This window comes from Eurosta solidaginis, chromosome 2 (genome assembly GCF_040869045.1).
Source record: "Eurosta solidaginis isolate ZX-2024a chromosome 2, ASM4086904v1, whole genome shotgun sequence".
NCBI classification, from domain to species: Eukaryota; Metazoa; Arthropoda; class Insecta; order Diptera; family Tephritidae; genus Eurosta; species Eurosta solidaginis.
In genome coordinates this window covers 44,009,811-44,030,952 of record NC_090320.1, presented here as the reverse complement: position 1 = coordinate 44,030,952, position 21,142 = coordinate 44,009,811, and the positions used below count along the sequence as shown (strand labels likewise).

Here is a 21,142-nt window from a genome sequence, read left to right as displayed (position 1 = left end):
CAGGAGGAGGAGGTTGACAATTAGGTTGCAGAAGCTATATATTGCGCTGGCAGCCCCTTGAAAAGTGAATCCATGACTAAGATGACAGAAGGGGTACTTCGCGCCAACCTTCTCTTCCAATTTGCGTCGTGCTACTTTTTTTTACAAATTGGTAGGTCCCACATGTTAAATGGCGATTCCGGCACCTGCATTTTCGCTGAGTAGATTTTCCTGGCAGAAATACACTCGCGAGTGTTTGCCAAACCACTGTCGAGGGGCGGCCCGCTAAGATATTGTTTTTCTAATGGAATGATTTGGATATTGCCTTTCCCGGGCCTTGAGCCAAGAAGACTAAGCGTAGCACTCTACCATCACTCCAAGGTGGTCGCCAGCCTTTATGTATGGCTCAGAATCGTTGCTGGTGAGCTGGCTCTTGGCGCTGACTAGGTCATATTATTATTATTATTATTATTATTATTATTATTATCTACCGGACATAGTCCTCACAGATATGTAACAACTTAAACAAAAATTATCGAGATAGAAAAATATATGGTAACAATTTATAAATACGACATTATAACAAAAAATTTTTGTAAAAAATTCGCTACTGCTTAAATAAAACTACATGTAAAAACATTTATATAGTAATACGAATACTGAAACATATTAATTGAAAAGAAAGTAATCAATAACATCAGCTTTAAAATGTTCTTTACATGAGCTAAAATCGGCATGATTGCAAACAGAGTTACATAAGGAGATCATTCTGTGAATAGGTTCATTATTTCCAAAATTCGTTCTACGCGTTTGGACGTAGAAAATGTATTTGTCCCTTAGACATCTTTCAGGTGCATAGAAGGGGAGAAGAAAAAGTAGTTCCGGAGAATCGATTTTGTTGTCGTAAATGTCTTTGATAAAGAAAATACCACAAATTTTCCTTCGAGTATTAAGGCACTGAATATTTAAAATTCTACATCTTAGTGCATAAGATGGCATCGATTCAAAAGTGAACATTCGTCGAAGCGCGAATTTAGTGAATCTCCTTTGAACTCTTTCTAACCGGCTGGAATGTGTTACAAAGTCTGAGTCCCAAATGATGCAGGCATATTCCAAAGTGGATCTTACAAGGCTAATGTAAAGACTTTTCAGCGTTAGCGGATCAAAAAAGTCTTTGGAATTACGTTTGAGAAAGCCGAGTTTTGAATTGGCAGCACTGATTATGTACTCCCTATGAAAGTCGAATCTAAGCTTCGAGTCTAAGTATACTCCTAAATCCTTAACAGTAGTTGTACGATTGAATGTGTCGCTATCGTTAAAGTAATAGCTGTTCATTATGCATGCGTTTCTCCGAGTGAATGTGATAATGTTACACTTGGAGAAGTTCAAGAAAAGACCGTTACTATTACACCATTTTATCAATTCCAAGATGTCTTGCTGTAGCTCTATGCAGTCGCTAATGTGTTTAACTCTGTAATAAAGTTTTAGATCATCAGCGTACATCAGGCAACTACAAAATTTAAAACATTGGCAGATATCATTTATAAATAAAGAAAAGAGTAAAGGGCCCAGATGACTACCTTGTGGTACTCCTGATGTAACGATTATAGGCTTGGAGAGATTGCTGCCGATCTTTACTATTAATTTCCTGTTTTGGAGATACGACTCAAGCCAACTTAGGGCGTTGGAGTGGATTCCGAGTTTCTCGAGTTTATTAAGTAAAAGATTATGATTGAGACTATCGAAAGCTTTTACGAAATCAGTGTACAGAGTGTCCACTTGTTCGCCGTCCTCAATCGCATTAACCACACAATTAACAAATATTGTGAGATTTGTGCTGATGGATCTCCCTGGATAAAAACCATGCTGTTGAGGAACAATATAGTTTTTAAAAACTGCAAATAGCTGGTCATTTACAATTTTGTCCAGCAGCTTTGGGATGATGGATAGCTTGGCAATGGGTCGATAGTTGTCTACCTTGTTTCGAGGGCCAGACTTATAAATTGGCGATAAGAATGCCACTTTCCATTCGTCAAGGAAATTACCACATTCAAGGGACTTGTTAAAGATTTTAGTAAGAGGCGGATAGAGTGAAACCGCACAATTCTTTAAGAACAAGGGTGGCAGAAGATCGTATCCAGCCCCCTTAGATACATCAAGGTTCATAAGGGACTCCAGGACTTCTTCCTCTGTAACCGTGAACTGACCAATATTTACAGACTCCGCTATGGCAGTTGTATCACATGACGTACTAACTGTCCGGAACCTGTTAAATACCGACCCGAAGAAGTCGGCAAAGAGCTCACATGCTTCCTGAGTTGAGGAAGCAACTTTGCCTCCAAACTCCATTGATTTCGGCATACCGTTATATTTTCGTTTTGAGTTAACAAAAACCCAAAAAGACTTCGGGTTGGCTTTTATGTTAGTCTCAAGCGAATTAATATATTTATCATGAAGGAACTTGGATAGGCATTCAAATTTCTTCCTGCACTCAGCAAATTTTGCTTCGTCATCAGCAGAGCCAGTTTTCTTAAATTTTTTATGCGCTTTGTTTCGTTGGTTTTTTAACCTCAAAAGTTCTTTTGTGTACCATGGGAGATTGAAAGATCTCTTTTTTCTGTGGGCTGGGACGTATAAGTTAAGGCTTTCTTCTACTACGCTCTTGAACTTTATATACATATTTGATAAGTCTAATTGCTCAAAGATTAAATTCCAATCAATGGAGTCGAAAAACGCATTCAGAGCCGTAAAATTCGCCTTATAAAAATTGAAGTAGTACTCGGGTTCAATGGAGTTATTATCGTATTTATAGAAAGAGAACTGGATAGAGGTTGCTTTGTGATGAACCGATTCACAGGTGAGTGGCATATCACACTTATAAATATCACAGGATATATCATTGTTTATAAAAATTAGATCTAACACTCTGTTTAAATCATTTCCAATGTCGTTAATTTGAGATAGGTTAAAGGAGTACAATGTATCACAAAGTAAGTCCTCGACATCCTTTTTAGATGTAAAGGGGGTTAAAAAGCCGTCATCAGGATCTCTCACCCATTGAATAGAACCCAGATTAAAGTCACCCAAAATACAGGGCGTTTGGTGAGGTAATAGAGAATCAATAATAAAGCTGATATTATCAATATGTGACTTGTACATTCCATAATTGTTATTTGGTGGGATGTAACTAGCAATAAAGAAAATTTCATTTATACTATCAAGGAACGTTTCTCCTATATTTACAGAAATACAAATTTGCTCAATGTTGGCATCATTAACGTGTAGTTGCACTTCACGACTTGCCAGAGAAGATGCTACAGCCACCAAAATACCGCCCCCTCTTGTTACCCCCGGTTGCAGTACTCTGTCCCTTCGATAGACATTATAAAAACGATCAAAAAGCTCTGATGATAAAAAATCTGCAGTCAGCCAAGTTTCCACGAGTATGATGACATCAAAGTCGTGGGTTGCTGCCGATTGAAATAGCTCATTTGTTTTTGTACGCAGACCACCGGCATTGTGATAATATATTAGGAGCTTTGGACTTGTGATAGGCGCATCACTCACTGTCCTCCCTCTGTCGAGACAAACTTTTGAAAAAACTCAAACGGCCGGATTTTGACATTTGACGGCCACAGCCCCGAGTCCATAATTTTTGCTCTATCTGAGGACGGAACTCCAATTTTGAAGTTTACTTTACTTACTGTCTCTACCGCTACATCTTTTTTTATTAATTTATAGCATGATATAGAGTTTTCTTTGATGCAAGTATGTTTTGCTATATACGTAGCGATGTCAGTAGTTTCTACGGACGGTTTGAACGATCCTACATGAAACCATTCCAGACGAGCAGCGACATCAAGCTCACAACTTGTTCTAGTACCAACAACAACTTTACGTGCATTATTGGTGTTAGCGGCAGCAGAATTATTTTCAAAAGCATTGGTATTGGTATTAGCAGTAGCAGATTTATCACGAGCACGCTCACTGGTGGTAGCGGACGGTGACGAAGCGACAGACGCAAATGAAGGAGGGATAGGTGCAGCGGGAGCTGTTGTTGTTGTTGTTAAAGACGATGTGTTATTAGCTGTCTGTACCACCGACCCAGGCCGAGAACTGTTGAGGGGAAGAACAGCAGACTGCGAACGTCGAGGAATAGGTGAAGGCGAGAAAGCAACTAAATCTAATGCACCATTGCAATTGTTATTATTGTTGCCGTTGTCCGAAATGAATGCATATGAATTAACAGCTGTTTTGAGCGCACTTATTTCGGCAGCGAGTACATCAATATTATTATTGTTTTCAGTATTGGCTCTGTTAGATTTTGCTTTTGCCTTTTCTTTAGCGTTGTCTTTGTTTCGACTCTTCACTTTTTCACTACTCGCTGATGATTTGTTACTTGCAATTATATTCTTCAAATCGTCCACCTGCATGCACAAATCCTTGAATTTGCCCTCAAATGCGGTCATGATGGCTTCCAGCCCAAGTCTTTGCGAGGCAAGCACGGATTCGAATGCCTTAGATATTTTATCAGGCACATTCACACATTCAGGACACCAATATCGAATGTGGTAGTTAGCCTTAATCATCTTCACGTCGTATTCGGTGATTTGGCCCTCACAACAGGCGCGGTGAAAACGTTTCTTACAGAAGCCACTGCATGGTACAACAGTAGTGTCATTCCGGCCAAAACTCTTATCGCATTTACCACAAGAGTCATCCATTTTAAACAAATTGATCTTGAACTAGTTGTTGTTGCAGTGCAATTCAATTTTTAAAAGCACTAGTTATAGTTGTTGCAACGCAATTTAATTTTAGATTCACGATTATCTATTTTACAAGAAAAACGCCAGAGAGCAAAATACGTTCATTAACTTCCGATCAATAGGAAAGATATAACCATATATTTAGCACTTCTCACAATTGTTTGACCCTTTAAATTAATTAATTAAATTTTCAAGTAGACGAGCGAATACACTTTCAACTTGCTTAGCCAGAGTTGCCAATGAAATGTATGCGAATGTACAAAGGCGTCCGGCCAAGAAAGTATATCAATAGACAGCGCAGCTTGAAAGCAGAGGAAGGGGAGTCCTCCACTGAGTACGGAGAGGCAGGTTGGAAGACTTGACCTCCCTTTCTGCACACAAATGGTGTCAATTATCGCAAAACAGGGATAGCATGTGTGACTTTTTATCGCTTGGGCGGTTAAGCGCTAGTTTACGATGATGATGAAATTCTTACATTTTAGGGGTTTCAATTAGGTTGGAAAAAACATTAACTGCATTTTGAAGTTGTCAATCAAATTCTAGAAAACGTCGATGGGATTTAAGGACAACGTTATTTGGTTTCGGCCGAGCCCAAGTCTCACTCCTATAAAAAAGGCTTTTAAGAGATTTACAAGGCACAGTCGCAACAGCCTTTGTCTTATCCGCGCTGTGTCGTGTTTTTAAAATTTTTCTCAAACTTTGAATTGTTAATTGAATTTATGAAGTGGTTTTTATTTACAATTACACGGTAAAACAAATTTTCTTAAATATGCATTGTTCGTAACAAATTAGAGTAATTAATGTATGTAATTTCAAAAATAAAAATAATAATTATTATTATTCAAAACGGACTACATATAAAAAAAAATGGTCTACACATAATGTCCACGAAAAATACAGATATATCGATTATACACATACCTAGCTTTGACCGATAAAATACTTATTACTAAAATAATTAAAGAATTCTTACATTAATACATACATGCATATATATAAGCACGTTTACTAAAACATAGTTTCAGTGGCAGATATGTATTTCATTTAAAAACTTTCAATATATACTTAGTTTCACAAACAAACACATCCGCAAAGTAAATTTGCAGCATTTTACAAATCAAAGTCAAATCATAAAAATTACCATATTTAATAAGGCACCAAGGCATATTTGGTATTGTAGTTAATATATGATTTCTAGTGCTAATTCGTTGCTAATACTTATGTTTACGTACATACATATGTATGTTTGTACGTTATAGTCACGAATACATATGCCTCAAGTCAATACATCTAATAATATTTTTATTTATCTTACTTTTACTAAAAAATACAAAGTATTTGCATTTTGTTTCTAAACAAAGTATTACATGCGCCCATTACTCCATAAATTTTACTTCATACATACATTTAAGTGGATGTGTTTGGTGCTACATTTACATATTGTTACTATAATTTATGCACTTCTTTAGCTTTAAGCATTATATTTCTCAACACTGGTCAAGACATTATAAGCACAGCCTAGCGCCCATGATATTTCATGGCCATCGATCTTTTTGTAAAGCTGCAACAAGATTTACAAAATTAATATACAATACAATTTCTTGAGCTTTTATTTACTATTTCTTTTACCTTAATTTTTTTACTATCTCCCAAACCAAAACCTTCACGCAACAGCACAGATATATAAGTCAAATCAAAGCACATAAAAGGCTGTTCATCATTGGCAATGCTACAAATTTCTTCAGCTTTCTTACGATATGCTGATATTGTTATTTCTCCACCTTGGAAAGGATCAATTAATCCTGATTCTATAGCGCGTTCAAAGTAATAACTGAAAGCAGCCACTGTATGTTGTTTCAACGTGAAAGGCTTTGGCTTGACCAGTGGCAGCACTTGTGTCTTGATAGCTTCTAAACATTGCTCCAAGTCAACAACTGGTTCTTCTGCTGTTGATTTCGTATTTGGCTTTCCGCTTCAAAAATAAAATAATAATAATAAAAGTATTTATTTTCATTTACACTTATATTAGCTTAATACCTTATTGTGTATTCCACATTCCCATAAGTCCAAGTACGATTGTTTATTATCGGGTTAACACATACCGTTTCAATATCACTCACATCCTTTTTATAATCTTTCGTAAATACAGAATGACGTGCTGCCATCAAACCCAACCCCAAATAACTGTGTGTAAACACATTAATCTGGCGATTTAATGTATTAACTTCATGCATATATTTATCGTAGAGTGGCAATTGATCAGGGTCAGTTGGTGCAAAAGTAACCTGCGTACTGCCACCACCTAAATCTAAAGCCGCAGCTTGATTTGATTTCGATAAACGCCCAAGTAGAAAGTTAACCGTAAACCAAGAGAATATACCCTCATCGGTGCCGTCCATTATTTCAACCGCATCTGGTTCAACGCTAAATTCGGATTTTCCAAAAAGTTCACGTACCGAATTTAGTATATTGTCGGCTTTGTGTTGTGGAAGAAGACGTAGGCCAGCTGTTGCTTTAAGAACAAGTGGTGTTGATGCCCATTTCTCTTTCGGTATGAATGCTTTGGCATCATCGAGTAACAATTTTATAGAATGCGCACCTTGTGCAGGGTTCTCAGCGAATGAAGAGAGACCAGGCTTACGTTCCTTGAACAGTTCCTCAGATAACACAAGTTTATTATCTTTGAAAAGGAGTAAAGTAATAATCGAAATAAGTTTTTAATCAGTTTCAATATAGAAATGTGCATAAGGAGAAAAAAGCTCCATAGAAATGCTCAACAATATCTATAACAATGTGGTACTTAGCATTTTCTTGCCTTTGCGGACCTGAGGAAATTTTGCTTCTTTAATGTAACAATTTCGCATTTTACATACCTATAAAACTTCTATCGAATTTATAAGCCAAGACGCGACTGCCGGTAGAACCAGCATCTATGATAACTGCAAATTGATTACGCGTATATCCCAATTTTGAAGCTAAACGAACTAGGAAAGGGCTCGTAGAGTCCATATAAACTCCTGCAAAATGAAAGATTTAGTAAAAGTTGTAGTTGTAGAGTTGTTCATCCAACCATCACCTCTTTACTCACCAAAGAAAAGCAACAATAATGTAGCCGATAACACCAAACATAAGAACGACAATTTCAGTCTTCTAGGCAAACCTTTAGCTGCGGCATTTGGACCTGCACTTTTCCGCCGTCTAGACGCAGCACCACCTGCCTGCTCCTCATTTGTGTTTACCTGTTTAAGGTAAAAATAAAATTCGTAATAAATAAATTTAACTGCTTAATATCTCCTCGCTCTGACCTGCACCAACTACACGGGTGCTCCTACTTAATTTGCTAAGAGTGTTGGCAACTTACCAACTGGTATTCAATTTTCATTGTAGCAACTACAATAAACGTTTAGCTCAATTATTCATTTTGTAAATACTTTTGTTCCCTTTTCTTTGGGTATTTAGCTCAAATTTATAAATGAAGAATGTGATTAAAAATAGAATACAATTGAAAATATTCATCCACTCTATTTACATATACTGTATTTGATGGCTGGTGAAGTGTAAAACAATTGTTATTGAAACACAGCACAACTACAAACAAGTGAATCAGCTGCGCGAAAGAAAGTGTGTGAATAAAGAGCGTAGTAACCCATCATAATCGAATGAGCCAAGATCCTGCCATAGCGGAACGATACAAGGTGGCAGCATGGTGACATGCCTACAAATATAAATAAAAATCCCATGTACTTTGTTTTTGTAAATTCGATGGACAAATGTCAAAATCGTACTGCGTCGGAAGGTGATGTATCAAATCAAATAAAAAAAGTGTATAATCAGCTGTTGCATGCTGCCACCTTGTATCGTTCCGCCATGGATCCTGCATTCCGGAATTGTTGTATTTGTAATCGAATTTGAAAAAAAAGTTTGATGACGATTTATTCATATATGTAATACTTCTGTATCACTACTACTGAACTGTGCAGTCTGTAAAACATTACAGTACAGATATACAACCAGTGTTGCCAGGTGATGAAAAAACAAGAAGCTAGATTGGCAAAAAAAAGGTTAGAAAAAGCTAAATTTAGAAAAAAAAGCTAAAAAACGGTCAAAAATTTTTATACTCAGTTGAGCAGAGCTCACAGAGTATATTAAGTTTGATTGGATAACGGTTGGTTGTACATATCTAAAGGAATCGAGATAGATATAGACTTCCATATATCAAAATAATCAGGATCGAAAAAAAATTTGATTGAGCCATGTCCGTCCGTCCGTCCGTCCGTTAACACGATAACTTGAGTAAATTTTGAGGTATCTTGATGAAATTTGGTATGTAGGTTCCTGAGCACTCATCTCAGATCGCTATTTAAAATGAACGATATCGGACTATAACCACGCCCACTTTTTCGATATCGAAAATTTCGAAAAACCGAAAAAGTGCGATAATTAATTACAAAAGACAGATAAAGCGACGAAACTAGGTAGATGAGTTGAACTTATGACGCAGAATAGAAAATTAGTAAAATTTTGGACAATGGGCGTGGCACCGCCCACTTTTAAAAGAAGGTAATTTAAAACTTTTGCAAGCTGTAATTTGGCAGTCGTTGAAGATATCATGATGAAATTTGGCAGGAACGTTACTCCTATTACTATATGTACGCTTAATAAAAATTAGCAAAATCGGAGAAGGACCACGCCCACTTTAAAAAAAAAAATTTTTTTTAAGTAAAATTTTAACAAAAAATGTAATATCTTTACAGTATATAAGTAAATTATGTCAACATTCAACTCCAGTAATGATGCGGTGTAACAAAATACAAAAATAAAAGAAATTTTCAAAATGGGCGTGGCTCCGCCCTTTTTCATTTAATTTGTCTAGGATACTTTTAACGCCATAAGTCGAACAAAAATTAACCAATCCTTTTGAAATTTGGTAGTGGCATAGATTTTATGACGTTAACTGTTTTCTGTGAAAATGGGCGGAATCGGTTGATGCCACGCCCAGTTTTTATACACAGTCGTTCGTCTGTCCTTCCGCATGGCCGCTAACACGATAACTTCAGCAAAAATCGACATATCTTTAATGAACTTAGTTCTCGTGCTTACTTGAACTCACTTTATCTTGGTATGAAAAATGAACGAAATCAGACTATGACCACGCCCACTTTTTCGATATCGAAAATTACGAAAAATAAAAAAATGCCATAATTCTATACCAAATACGAAAAAAGGGATGAAACATGGTAAGGTAATTGGATTGTTTTATTGACGCGAAATATACCTTTAGAAAAAACTTTATCAAATGGTTGTGACACCTACCATATTAAGTAGAAGAAAATGAAAAAGTTCTGCAGGGCGAAATAAAAAACCCTTAAAATCTTGGCAGGTGTTACATATATAAATAAATTAGCGGTATCCAACAGATAATGTTCTGGGTCACCCTGGTCCATATTTTGGTCGATATCTGGAAAACGCCTTCACATATAAAACTACCACCACTCCCTTTCAAAACTCTCATTAATACCTTTAATTTGATACCCATATCGTACAAACTCATTCTAGAGTCACCCCTGGTCCACCTTTATGGCGATATCTCGAAAAGGCGTCCACCTATAGAACTAAGCCCCACGCCCTTTTAAAATACTCATTAACACCTTTCATTTGATACCCATATCGTACAAACATATTCTAAAGTCACCCCTGGTCCACCTTTATGGCGATATCTCGAAAAGGCGAACACCTATAGAACGAAGGCCCACTCCCTTTTAAAAATACTCATTAACACCTTTCATTTTATACCCATATCGCACAAACAAAGTCTAGAGTCACCCCTGGTCAACCTTTATTGCGATACCTCGAAAAGGCATCCACCTACAGAACTAAGGCCCACTCCCTTTTAAAATACTCATTAACTCCTTTCGTTTGATACCCATATTGCACAAACGAATTCTAGAGTCACCCCTGGCCCACCTTTATGGCGATATCTCAAAACGGCGTCCACCTATGGAACTAAGGATTACTCCATTTTAAAAAACTCATTAACACCTTTCTTTTGATACCCATATTGTACAAACAAATTCTAGGGTCACCCCTGCTCCACCTTTATGGCGATATCTCGAAACGGCGTCCACCTATGGAACTAAGGATTACTCCCTTTTAAAATACTCATTAACACCTTTCTTTTGATACCAATATTGTACAAACAATTTCTAGGGTCACCCCTGGTCCACCTTTATGGCGATATCTCGAAAATGCGACCACCTATACAACAACCACCACTCCCTTTTAAAACCCTCATTAATACCTTTAATTTGATACCCATATCGTACAAACACATTCTAGAGTCACCCCTGGTCAACCTTTGTGGCGATATTGCGAAACGGCGTCCACCTATAGAACTAAGGCCCACTCCCTTTTAAAATACTCATTAACACCTTCCGTTTGATGCCCATATTGTACAAACAAATTCTAGGGTCACCCCTGGTCCACCTTTATGACGATATCTCGAAACGGCGTCCACCTATGGAACTAAGGAATACTCCCTTTTAAAATACTCATTAACACCTTTCTTTTGATACCCATATTGTACAAACAAATTCTAGGGTCACCCCTGGTCCACCTTTATGGCGATATCTCGAAACGGCGTCCACCTATGGAACTTTTAAAATACTCATTAACACCTTTCATTTGATACCCATATCGTACAAACGCATTCTAGAGTCACCCCTGGTCCACCTTTATGGCGATATCTCGAAAAGGCGACCACCTATACAACAACCACCGCTCCCTTTTAAAACCCTCATTAATACCTTTAATTTGATACCCATATCGTACAAACACATTCTAGAGTCACCCCTGGTCCACTTTTATGGCGATATTTCGAAACGGCATCCACCTATAGAACTAAGGCCTACTCCCTTTTAAGATACTCATTAACACCATTTGTTTGAGGCCCGTATTATACAAACAAATTCTAGGGTCACCCCTGGTCCGCCTTTATGGCGATATCTCGAAACGGCGTCCACCTATGGAACTAAGGATTACTCCCTTTTAAAATACTCATTAACACCTTTCATTTGATACCCATATCGTACAAACGCATTCTAGAGTCAACCCTGATCCACCTTTATGGCTATATCCCTAAATGGCGTCCACCTGTAGAACTATGGCCCACTCCCTCATAAAATACTCTTTAATGCCTTTCATTTGATACGCATGTCATACAAACACATTCCAGGGTTTCCCTCGGTTCATTTTCCTACATGGTTATTTTCCCTTATGTTGTCACCATAGCTCTCAACTGAGTATGTAATGTTCGGTAACACCCGAACTTAACCTTCCTTACTTGTTTTTTATATTTTAGTTTACACATTTGTAAATAAAAACTTATAAACATAACTTCTTGTTTCAAAACATATCAGGCACATTTTCCTTGACTAGCACATGGAATTACTTTAAATGATTGCATATGTGTATATTAGGCCGGGTCGATTTGTGGGGAGGCAAAAAATCGCCCATTGCTCTGTGAAAATCATATTCTAGGGATCAAAATAAGAAACTTTGCCGAAGGAACCATACCTCTAAAACGAATTCTGATGCCCCCCCCCCCCCCCCCCCCCCTTTCGGTCGTAGGGGCAAATTTTGAAAAATCCCACTTTGAAATGCCTATGTTTTTTTCTTTTTGGGGTTTATTTTTCTCTTTAGAAATTTATTTAGTCAGAACATATGTCAATGGAAAAATGAATTTAACTTAGTAATAGAAAAGAAATTAAAAAAAATTATTAGAAATTAGCGTTTTTACAACCCCCTTTTAAAACCAAGACATCACTGTGATGCATTTGCATGTCGTAAACATAGTTGTGTGGGTTTTTTATTCAACCGTTTTAAAAAATGAAGGTAGCACTGTGACACAATTGCAGATCGTAAAATTGCTTGTGTTGTTTTTTTTAAGCCACCACAAGACTCAGCAGGTAGAATTGAAATTGCCCCTACCCAAAAGTTCGATCCAAAGGGGGGGACATCAGAACTCGTTTTAGAGGTATGGTTCCTTCGGCAAAGTTTCTTATTTTGATCCCTAGAATACGATTTTCACAGAGCACTGAGCGATTTTTAAATCGACCCGCCCTAGTGTATATACATAAAAAAAATATTAGAAACTAATTATTTATATAAAATATTCCCCGTCTGAAGAATCAGAAAGCTTAAGTCTGCGTATAAAGTTTGGCTATTTACCATATGAGATCATCGGTAATTTCAAAATCCTTACAACATTTAGATAAGCGTTTTAACGAGCATCTAATATTAAGCAGCGCATTAAGCATTTTAATTTTTAGTTTGTTCCTTAATTTAGTTTTCAGAATTTTCATGCCACTAAAAATTCTTTCAACCTCCGCGTTACTGAGTGGTAATACTAAAAAACTTAATATGATTTCGATAAGTTCTAAAAAAGGAGGTTCGTTTAATGCATTTTTATGTTCTCGGACTTCCGACCAAAATTCCATGGTGGAGTGTACATTTTTCCATTGTATTGTTATAAGTTTTCGCCACTGCAGCTCTATTAATGCTATTTGACTTGAAGAATAACTATACTTCTCTTTTTCAAAGTAAGGAAATACTTCTGGCTTTGAAACTTTCAACGAATTTTCAGCCGAAAAAGAATTAATCTTTTGTAGAGAACTCATATTATTAGGTATTAGGTGTTCACAGGAACTATTGAAATTATTTTATTTTAGAAATTATTAAAAATACATTCGGAGTAAAAAAGGCTAGAAAAAAGTCACGAAGATAAACCCAAAATTTTGAGGCTAAAGGCAAAAAAAAGGCTAAATCTAGCCTCGAAAAGGCTAACCTGGCAACACTGTATACAACGAGAGAAGGAGACAAAATCTCAAGGCTGTCGTTAAATTTTTGTAAAAAAGGGAATTAAATATATGTATATTTCAACAAGCCGTCTATCACCGATATACTCAATTGCAAAAATTATTTTTCTAAGAATGAATTCAGACGAGCTTTGACGGATGAGTCATATTGCAACTTAAGGAGGCACGCGCAGGGATTCGAGGATTATATCTCTTCATTACGAGATGCTAATGGCACCCTTCTGGTTCAATCTGGCCGGAACACAGGATTTATTGGTATGATCTTTGCTTTAAGAAATATTTTTTCATTATTTGAGAAGCTTAAACATTTTGGCATGACATACCTGCGTCATCAGCGTCTACTAGTATCCTTAAAAAAATAGCGAGGTAATAGATTTCGAGTTAGCAAATGTTTATGTTAATACGATGTGGGGATTGTCTGTATATGTGGATTATGTTGTTCGTTATATTGCTGGCTATGTTGCTTGGAAGGTACAAAAGAAAATAAAATGTTCCACATGTCAAGGGAAATTGATAGGTGAATAAATGCCTTTACTTTCAGCGCACAAAATTAAAGGTCCGATTGTCGCACCATCTGTGGACATATGTAATATTTGTATAGTGTCAGAGAAAGCTTTAAGACAAGTTCTCAAGGCATGCCCAATTGGAAAGGCAAAATTAAGTTTTATAAATAAAATTTTTCAAAATACAAGTGATGCATTCTCCAATAGTATCATGGACGATCAGATAGCCATCGAAAATTTATTTAGCAATGACATCTTTAATAATCATCGGGCACAGCTGTGCAAGGAAGTAATACGTTTTTATTTGGATATTCGTTTGTTTTTTGAAACGAAAAAAAGCACGGACGAAAAAGAGTATGTTAGAAAAAAATTTTCAAATTGATATTATTTCAACACCAATAGCAGCCAGCACAGTACTCATATTTTGTTTACTTTATCAAAAATTTACTTCATTAAAAAACTCAAAATAAGTAAAATTTTGAAAACGTTTATACATATATCGTTTGTTCAAGCTAATTCACTTTAAATTATTTTTAAAAACGTTTAAAGAAATACTTGTTGGGTTGTATGTATAAGTATATTTGAATTTTTTTCATTTCAAAAATATGAATTCTTTGCCATGTTTTATTTATTTTTTTTTTTACTATTTATGTAAATAGTGTACTTTGTATGGCTGCAGCCCATGTTTAAATAATAAATACAAGTAGCCTTGTATTGTATTTGTTGGCCTTTTCATTGTTTAATCGACTAAACTGAGATTTTGTAACAATTGGTATGCAGAAGTTGGGTAAAGGGGATAGTGACCCGTTGGCTACCCTTTAATACTTTTTTTACACACGCTACTACAATTCACTAACACTAACAAAGCCCGCGCATGCGCAGAACATACATTTGCACAGTTTCAGCAAATAATGATTGACAGAAAATTTGCACATTAGGAAGATAGGAAGATATTGATATAGAAGTATTATATATATGTTTATTACATTTCTCTCATGTTTCGCTACCAGTGTTCGGAGTATTTAAAACTGTTACCTGAGCAAACGACTACGACGGAGTAAGAATTAAATTTTCGGAGTATATTTTTTCTTCCTTTTTGAAAGCGGGCGAACAACTAACATCAAATTGATTTGGTAGCTTGGTAATCCCTTCGATTGTGTTTTTGTCATGCAATGTTTCTCAGCAAAAAAGTTATCTGCCTTATCAGATGCACATGGAGTCGGCCTAAAACATGTAGGATGACCAATTAATGCTCCCATTAACACACCACATTCTATATCCCTGGATATTTATCGCGAAAAAATATTATTTTTATTTTCAGTTACCATACATATTTCATGCTCTTTTAATGACAGAAGGTTTCAAGACCGGGCAGATTCCTGTAGGGACGATAATGGCGACCTATTAACTGACGTACAGAGTGTGGGGGAAGACGAACCCGATACCCAGATCGCCGATGATGAAAAACACTCCCCAGCATCCAATATCACGGCTAAATCACAAGATGCCAAGTAATGACGGGATACTCGCCGGGCTGTTGAAACATGGAGATAAAGCAGCAAAAAAAAGTGGGTCTTGCAGTAAATTTGGACAAGACGAAGTACTTGCTGTCATCGTGGCCTTTGTAGCTACGTCACTGTTGACGGATATAAATTCGAGACTGTGAAAGATTTCGTTCATTTGGGAAGCAGTGTTAAAAGCAAATACAATGTCTTAAAAATCAAACGGAGAATAACTTTTGCCAACAAGTGTTTCTTTAGGCAATTGAAAAGTAAGATCCTCTCTCGACGAACAAAATTCACTCATAATACCTGTCCTGATGTATGGCTCGGAATTATGGAAGGTGTCGAGAGAAGATGAAATGGCTCTTGCAGTATTCGAGATAAAAGTTCTCCGGAAGGTTTATAGTTCTATCCGTGATGACGACGGCGAGTGTCGAAGGAGGTATAATGATGAGTTATATGAGCTTTACGCAGACATGACGATAGTGCAGCGATTGAAAATCCAAAGGCTTCGCTAGCTAAAGCATGTTATGCGGATGAACGAATTCGCTCTTGTAAACAGAGGAAAGAGAAAACCTGCACTGAGTTGGGAGAAACAGTTGTAGGAAGATTTTACCTCGGTTGGTCCCCCAATTGGCGACTATTATCGCAAAAACAGGGTATCTGATCTCACTGAATCAACGTACTTCAAGAAGTGCTGTATGTTAAATTTTGGCAGGATTTACAGATCACACCCGAACATATTTTTTGCTTACATTTTACTTCTTATTTTCTCATTCCGTACGAAAAAAGTACTAAAGCTGTAAGATGTGAACAAACATGTCTTAAGACACGAACAATGAATTCACGTCATTTCATCCAAACGTCACTTGTAAACAATCAGCTTTTCATATGTATACAATTAAAACTTCAACCAAAAGATATTAGGTAGTAATACTATTTAGTCTTCAACTCGACCCAAATAAACCTTTGAGATAAAAAACTGTAGTAGGAGGTAAGAGCGGAGCAAAATACTCCGATTGGAATAGTCTGAACACTGCGTCAGTAATGAAACATGTTGTCAAAAGCGTGACGTCACGCCGAGAAAATTTATTTCACGGCTAGCTATGATTTTTTGCTCTCTCATTTTTTAATGGGGGATCTGTTTATTGGTTCATGAGGAAGGTGAGATAGTATTTAATTTTTTAAAATTTTCATGTGGTTGTTCCTATTTTGATAATTTTTTTGTTATGCAGAAATTGGTTTTTCGTGGATATAATTTTTATCCTCAATGTCGAAATATGTGTTCAAAAGTATTACGGATCCAACCCGTGTTTCGGGAGCGATCCGGGTCGTTTTGTTAACATCTTTTGAAAGAAGAAAAATTCTTTTTTGCCGCCTTCAAGTTGTTGGTAGCGAGATCAAGGTGTATGTTTGGACACCTCTCCCGACATTTTTGGACCTGTATTAGCAGAAGACCACTGAAGTAAATTATTCCCGTTATTTTAACAACTCGTTGATTGGAGAGGTATGCACAAATTTTCATTCACGATCATGGACAGACATCGCCTCATGATATTAATAAAGGCATGCAGTTTTAACATTTAATTGTACCGAGCTCTTCTTCCGATGGTGAACATTGTGAAGAGGACGCAGGAGCGCCTGCAAGTCATATATGAGCACTGCCATGACATTATACATAGATATGTAAAAGTTGTAATTGATGACTTCAATGTCAGAATTAGAAAATAAGGTGTATTTAGTCTCGTCAGACTTTTCAGCCTCTACGAATAGGTCTCTTGCATTCATTGAGCCTAAATATCTCTGTCGTTGCCCTAGACATGTTCTCATTCAGCATCATGTTTAAACAAAACCCGCAAGAGAAGCTGTAAAAACATATTTAAAACAATTACCATTTGTATTATTTAAACTACAATACATCTTACCAGTATTTAACGCCTAACATGTGCAGATTTTAATATTTTTATTGAATAAACAAAAGTATTGTATGAGAATTGTCATAAGTTTGAATGACAGAAAAGTCAACAGAAAACGGAATTTGAGTAAAAAGTGATGCCGTTGTATATTTTTTTTAGAAAAAACGATTTGTAATGCTTTACATTCACGTTTCCCATTGAATAAAAAAGGAGTTTTGTAAAGCGGCAACATTCTTATTTCTAAGGGCGTTCAAGATGGCGGCGTAAGAGTGAGAAACTGCTTACATCCGCCCACCTTCTATCACATAATCGAATGAGCAAAGATCCCGCATTCCGGAATTGTTGTATTTGTAATCGAATTTGAAAAAAAAGTTTAATGACATTTTCTTTAATTTATTTTGTTCCAATGTTCACACATTCCGTACCAACAGCTGATTTCGAAAAATCATTTGCTCTTCCTCTTCTCTTTACGATTCCGTCGTAATGCAGAATATCAAACTTCGATTGAAGCGGAGCGTAGAACGGGAACGTAATCGAAATACAGAATAGGGGTGATTATGCGTCGACTCTTTTCATGCAACAGTTTCACATTTTATTTCAATTCTTTCTAAGGCCCGATTTTTCAATAGTTGGATAAGCTAAACTTAAACTAAGTTTGATCAAACTCTAGTCAAATTTAAACTTCAGCTAAACTACTGAGCAGTTTTTCAATCACAGTTTAAGGCCGCCGTTTGGATAAATTTTTTTGTACGGCAACATTGGTTTTTTATTATCTAGATAATTTGTAGATATGGCAACAGCTGGATTTTGTTTACCCAACAAACATGGAAAAATATTTTTCCTTCAAAATTATATTGTTACGAATATTAGCAACACTAAGGGGTACCAAACACTATAAAAGGCAGCAACAGTAGAGGCGCGAGAATCAGTTGGATTTAAGACGCTATCTAGCGAGCAATAGCAGTATTATTTTCAAGTAGCCTAATAAAGACCATTATTGCATTATTCAATATTGGAGTTATTTATTCAACAGTTTAGCGATACGAACGTTTGCAGAAGATTGCAAATAAGGGGAATTGTAGTAAATTCGTTACAATCGGTGTCAGAAGAGGAATTGTTGAATAAATTCCAGAGGACAACAAGGACATGGCAAAGTTCAGTGAATTGAAGATCCAGCAATTGAAGAAGGAGTTGGAGAGCCGTGGATTGAATACAACCGGCATTAAACTCGAACTTCAGGCACGACTACGAGAGGCAATGGAAGCAGAAGGAATTTACGTGGAAGAGTATGTCTTTCATGTTGATGTCGACGAGACAACAAAAATTGAAGAGAAAAATGAAACATCGCAGACAGTTACGAGCACAGACTTGAACATGATTTTAACTGCAATATCTGCTCAAACATCGAAAGTGTCATCTCAACTGGCAGAACAGAAGACATATATGGCATCCCAACTGGAATCGCAAGAGACACGCATAACATCCAAGATGGAAACTCAACTGGAAGAACAGAAAACGTATATGTCATCACAGATGGAATCCCAAGAGACACGAATAACATCAAAGATGGAAACACAACTGAAAGAACAAGAGGCACGCATAACAGCCCAGCAAACACAATTTCTAACGTTAGAGAAATATTGTAGTTTTACATCAGAATTCTAATGTAGTTCTCTAATGCATTTCGAATCGAAAACTAGGTTAGAATTCGACTGTGAAACGAATCGAATAACACTAGAAATGCGATGTTATGATTATTGTCACAGTTATCGATTATTTGCACGACATGATCACTCATTCTTACTGTTATTTATTTATTTATTTATTTGTTAGTCTACAAATTTTACAATTAATCAGACTAAATATGAATGAATGAATGAATATAAATGCGGATTACAGTGTAAAATTAACAAGCATACATAGTGAGCAAGTATCAATATTATTACATTGATTATTGAAATCTTGACACAGACAACGAAGAAGTTCATGCATTTGAAAATTCGATCTACATGTATTTAAATATAGCGGTTGGAAATGCCGAGAGGGCCTAAAAGGGGCATTAAACATCACCTCGCCAAGCAGAAATGGACTGTTTATCATCCCCCTTAATAGTTTTACCATAAATAAAACGCCAAGCATCTCCCTACGGCTCTGTAGTGAAGGCAGCTGTAAAAGTTTTAACCGGCTGCAATAGGGCGGTAGGTTCCTTGATGGATCCCAGGGCAAATGATTTAAAGCAAATAGCAAAAATTGCTTCTGGACCGATTCCAATTTATCGCTATGAACCTGATAACGCGGGTTCCAGATAATGGAAGCATATTCCAATATAGGTCTTACTAATGATAAAAAAAGAGTTTTAGTGACATAGGGGTCATTTCATTCCTTTGACCACCTTTTTGCGAAAGCCAAAGTGCCTCTAGCCCTATTCACACACGATTCGATATGTAATTTGAAGTCCAGTTTAGGGTCCATTATAACGCCAAGATCAGTAAAGTTTGTGACTTGCTTAATGATATAATCGCCTATCATGTACTGATAGGTTTTAAAAGATTTCCTCGTAAAACACATAAACTTGCACTTCGGTAAATTTAGTGACATGACGTTCACGTCACACCACTCAACCAGGTTATTCAGATCCGATTGAAGTAGTGCCCTATCTTCAGGTGAGCGAATGGGCAAAACCAGTTTGACATCGTCAGCGTACATCAGCGGTATGCAGCGCTTCAAAACATTTGGGAGGTCATTAATGAAGAGCAGAAACAACACTGGACCAAGGTGACTGCCCTGTGGAACTCCAGAAGATACATTGATGAATTCAGACAAGCAATTGTTAAACACAACGGTTTGCTTTCTACCTATCAAGTACGAAGAGACCCAAGAGAGAAGCCGTGATGGAAAACCCAATCTATCGAGTTTTAGTAGGAGTAAGGAATGGGAAACTTTATCAAACGCCTTACTGAAATCAGTGTAAATGACATCAACTTCGCAGTTCGTCCTTAAGCTATTGGATACGAGGGTTGTGAACTCCAGCAAGTTAGACACAATGGACTTACCCCTGCAAAAGCCATGTTGTGAAAAGTTCACTGCCGAAGATACTGCAAAAGCCAGTTGATTTGTGACAACTGATTCAAATAATTTTGGAATAGCACAAAGTTTGGCATTCCTCTATAGTTTGTGACACAGGATCTACTCCCACTTTTATAAAGTGGTATTATAAACGACTCCTTTCACTTCTTAGGGAATATCCCTTGCCTCAAAGAGGCATTAAATAAGCAGGTAAGGGGTTGACAAAGAAATTGAGCGCAAGTTCTCAGCACAACAGATGGTATTTTATCAGGTCCACTTGAGTAGGAAATTTTCAGACTTTCCAGATGCCTTAGTACCTCATCTGTATGAATATATGGGATACCTACTGAGTTAAGCGAAGGTAACATGTATTGATAATCCACCGGAGGGGAGTCAGGGACAGTCGAGTAATTGGATTTAAAAAAGTCAGCAAACATATTTGCAATCTCGGAGTCAATACTAGAAATCCGATCGTCATACTTCATTACAGAAGGAAACCCTTTAATTTTTCTTTTGGAGTTGACGAAGGAATAAAAT

The 21,142-nt window shown here is 36.7% G+C and overlaps 2 protein-coding genes across 5 annotated transcripts in view; both read right to left on the bottom strand.

Annotated features, from left to right (window-relative positions):
- Window positions 1-491: 491 nt before the first annotated feature.
- LOC137239637 (uncharacterized) lies at window positions 492-4,970 on the bottom strand. Its single transcript, XM_067765171.1, has 2 exons — window positions 4,514-4,970; window positions 492-4,480 (listed from the first exon to the last, which is right to left on the bottom strand). The coding sequence occupies exons 1-2, from the start codon at window positions 4,701-4,703 to the stop codon at window positions 3,543-3,545; spliced, it is 1,128 nt and encodes a 375-aa protein (XP_067621272.1). The 5' UTR covers window positions 4,704-4,970; the 3' UTR covers window positions 492-3,542.
- Window positions 4,971-5,449: 479 nt separating this feature from the next.
- Window positions 5,450-21,142, bottom strand: part of NTPase (ectonucleoside triphosphate diphosphohydrolase NTPase) — a 56,225-nt gene continuing 40,532 nt past the window's right edge. For 3 of the 4 annotated variants that reach the window (XM_067765169.1, XM_067765167.1, XM_067765168.1), the window contains 5 exons: window positions 7,834-7,984; window positions 7,619-7,762; window positions 6,783-7,425; window positions 6,375-6,717; window positions 5,450-6,306 (listed from right to left, as the gene is read on the bottom strand). In XM_067765169.1, coding sequence (XP_067621270.1) covers window positions 6,217-6,306; window positions 6,375-6,717; window positions 6,783-7,425; window positions 7,619-7,762; window positions 7,834-7,984 — 1,371 coding nt within the window. In that variant the 3' untranslated portion in view covers window positions 5,450-6,216. Of the gene's footprint in view, window positions 6,307-6,374; window positions 6,718-6,782; window positions 7,426-7,618; window positions 7,763-7,833; window positions 7,985-8,106; window positions 8,414-21,142 lie in introns of those variants that run through there. The other variant, XM_067765170.1, reaches the window with a different exon arrangement.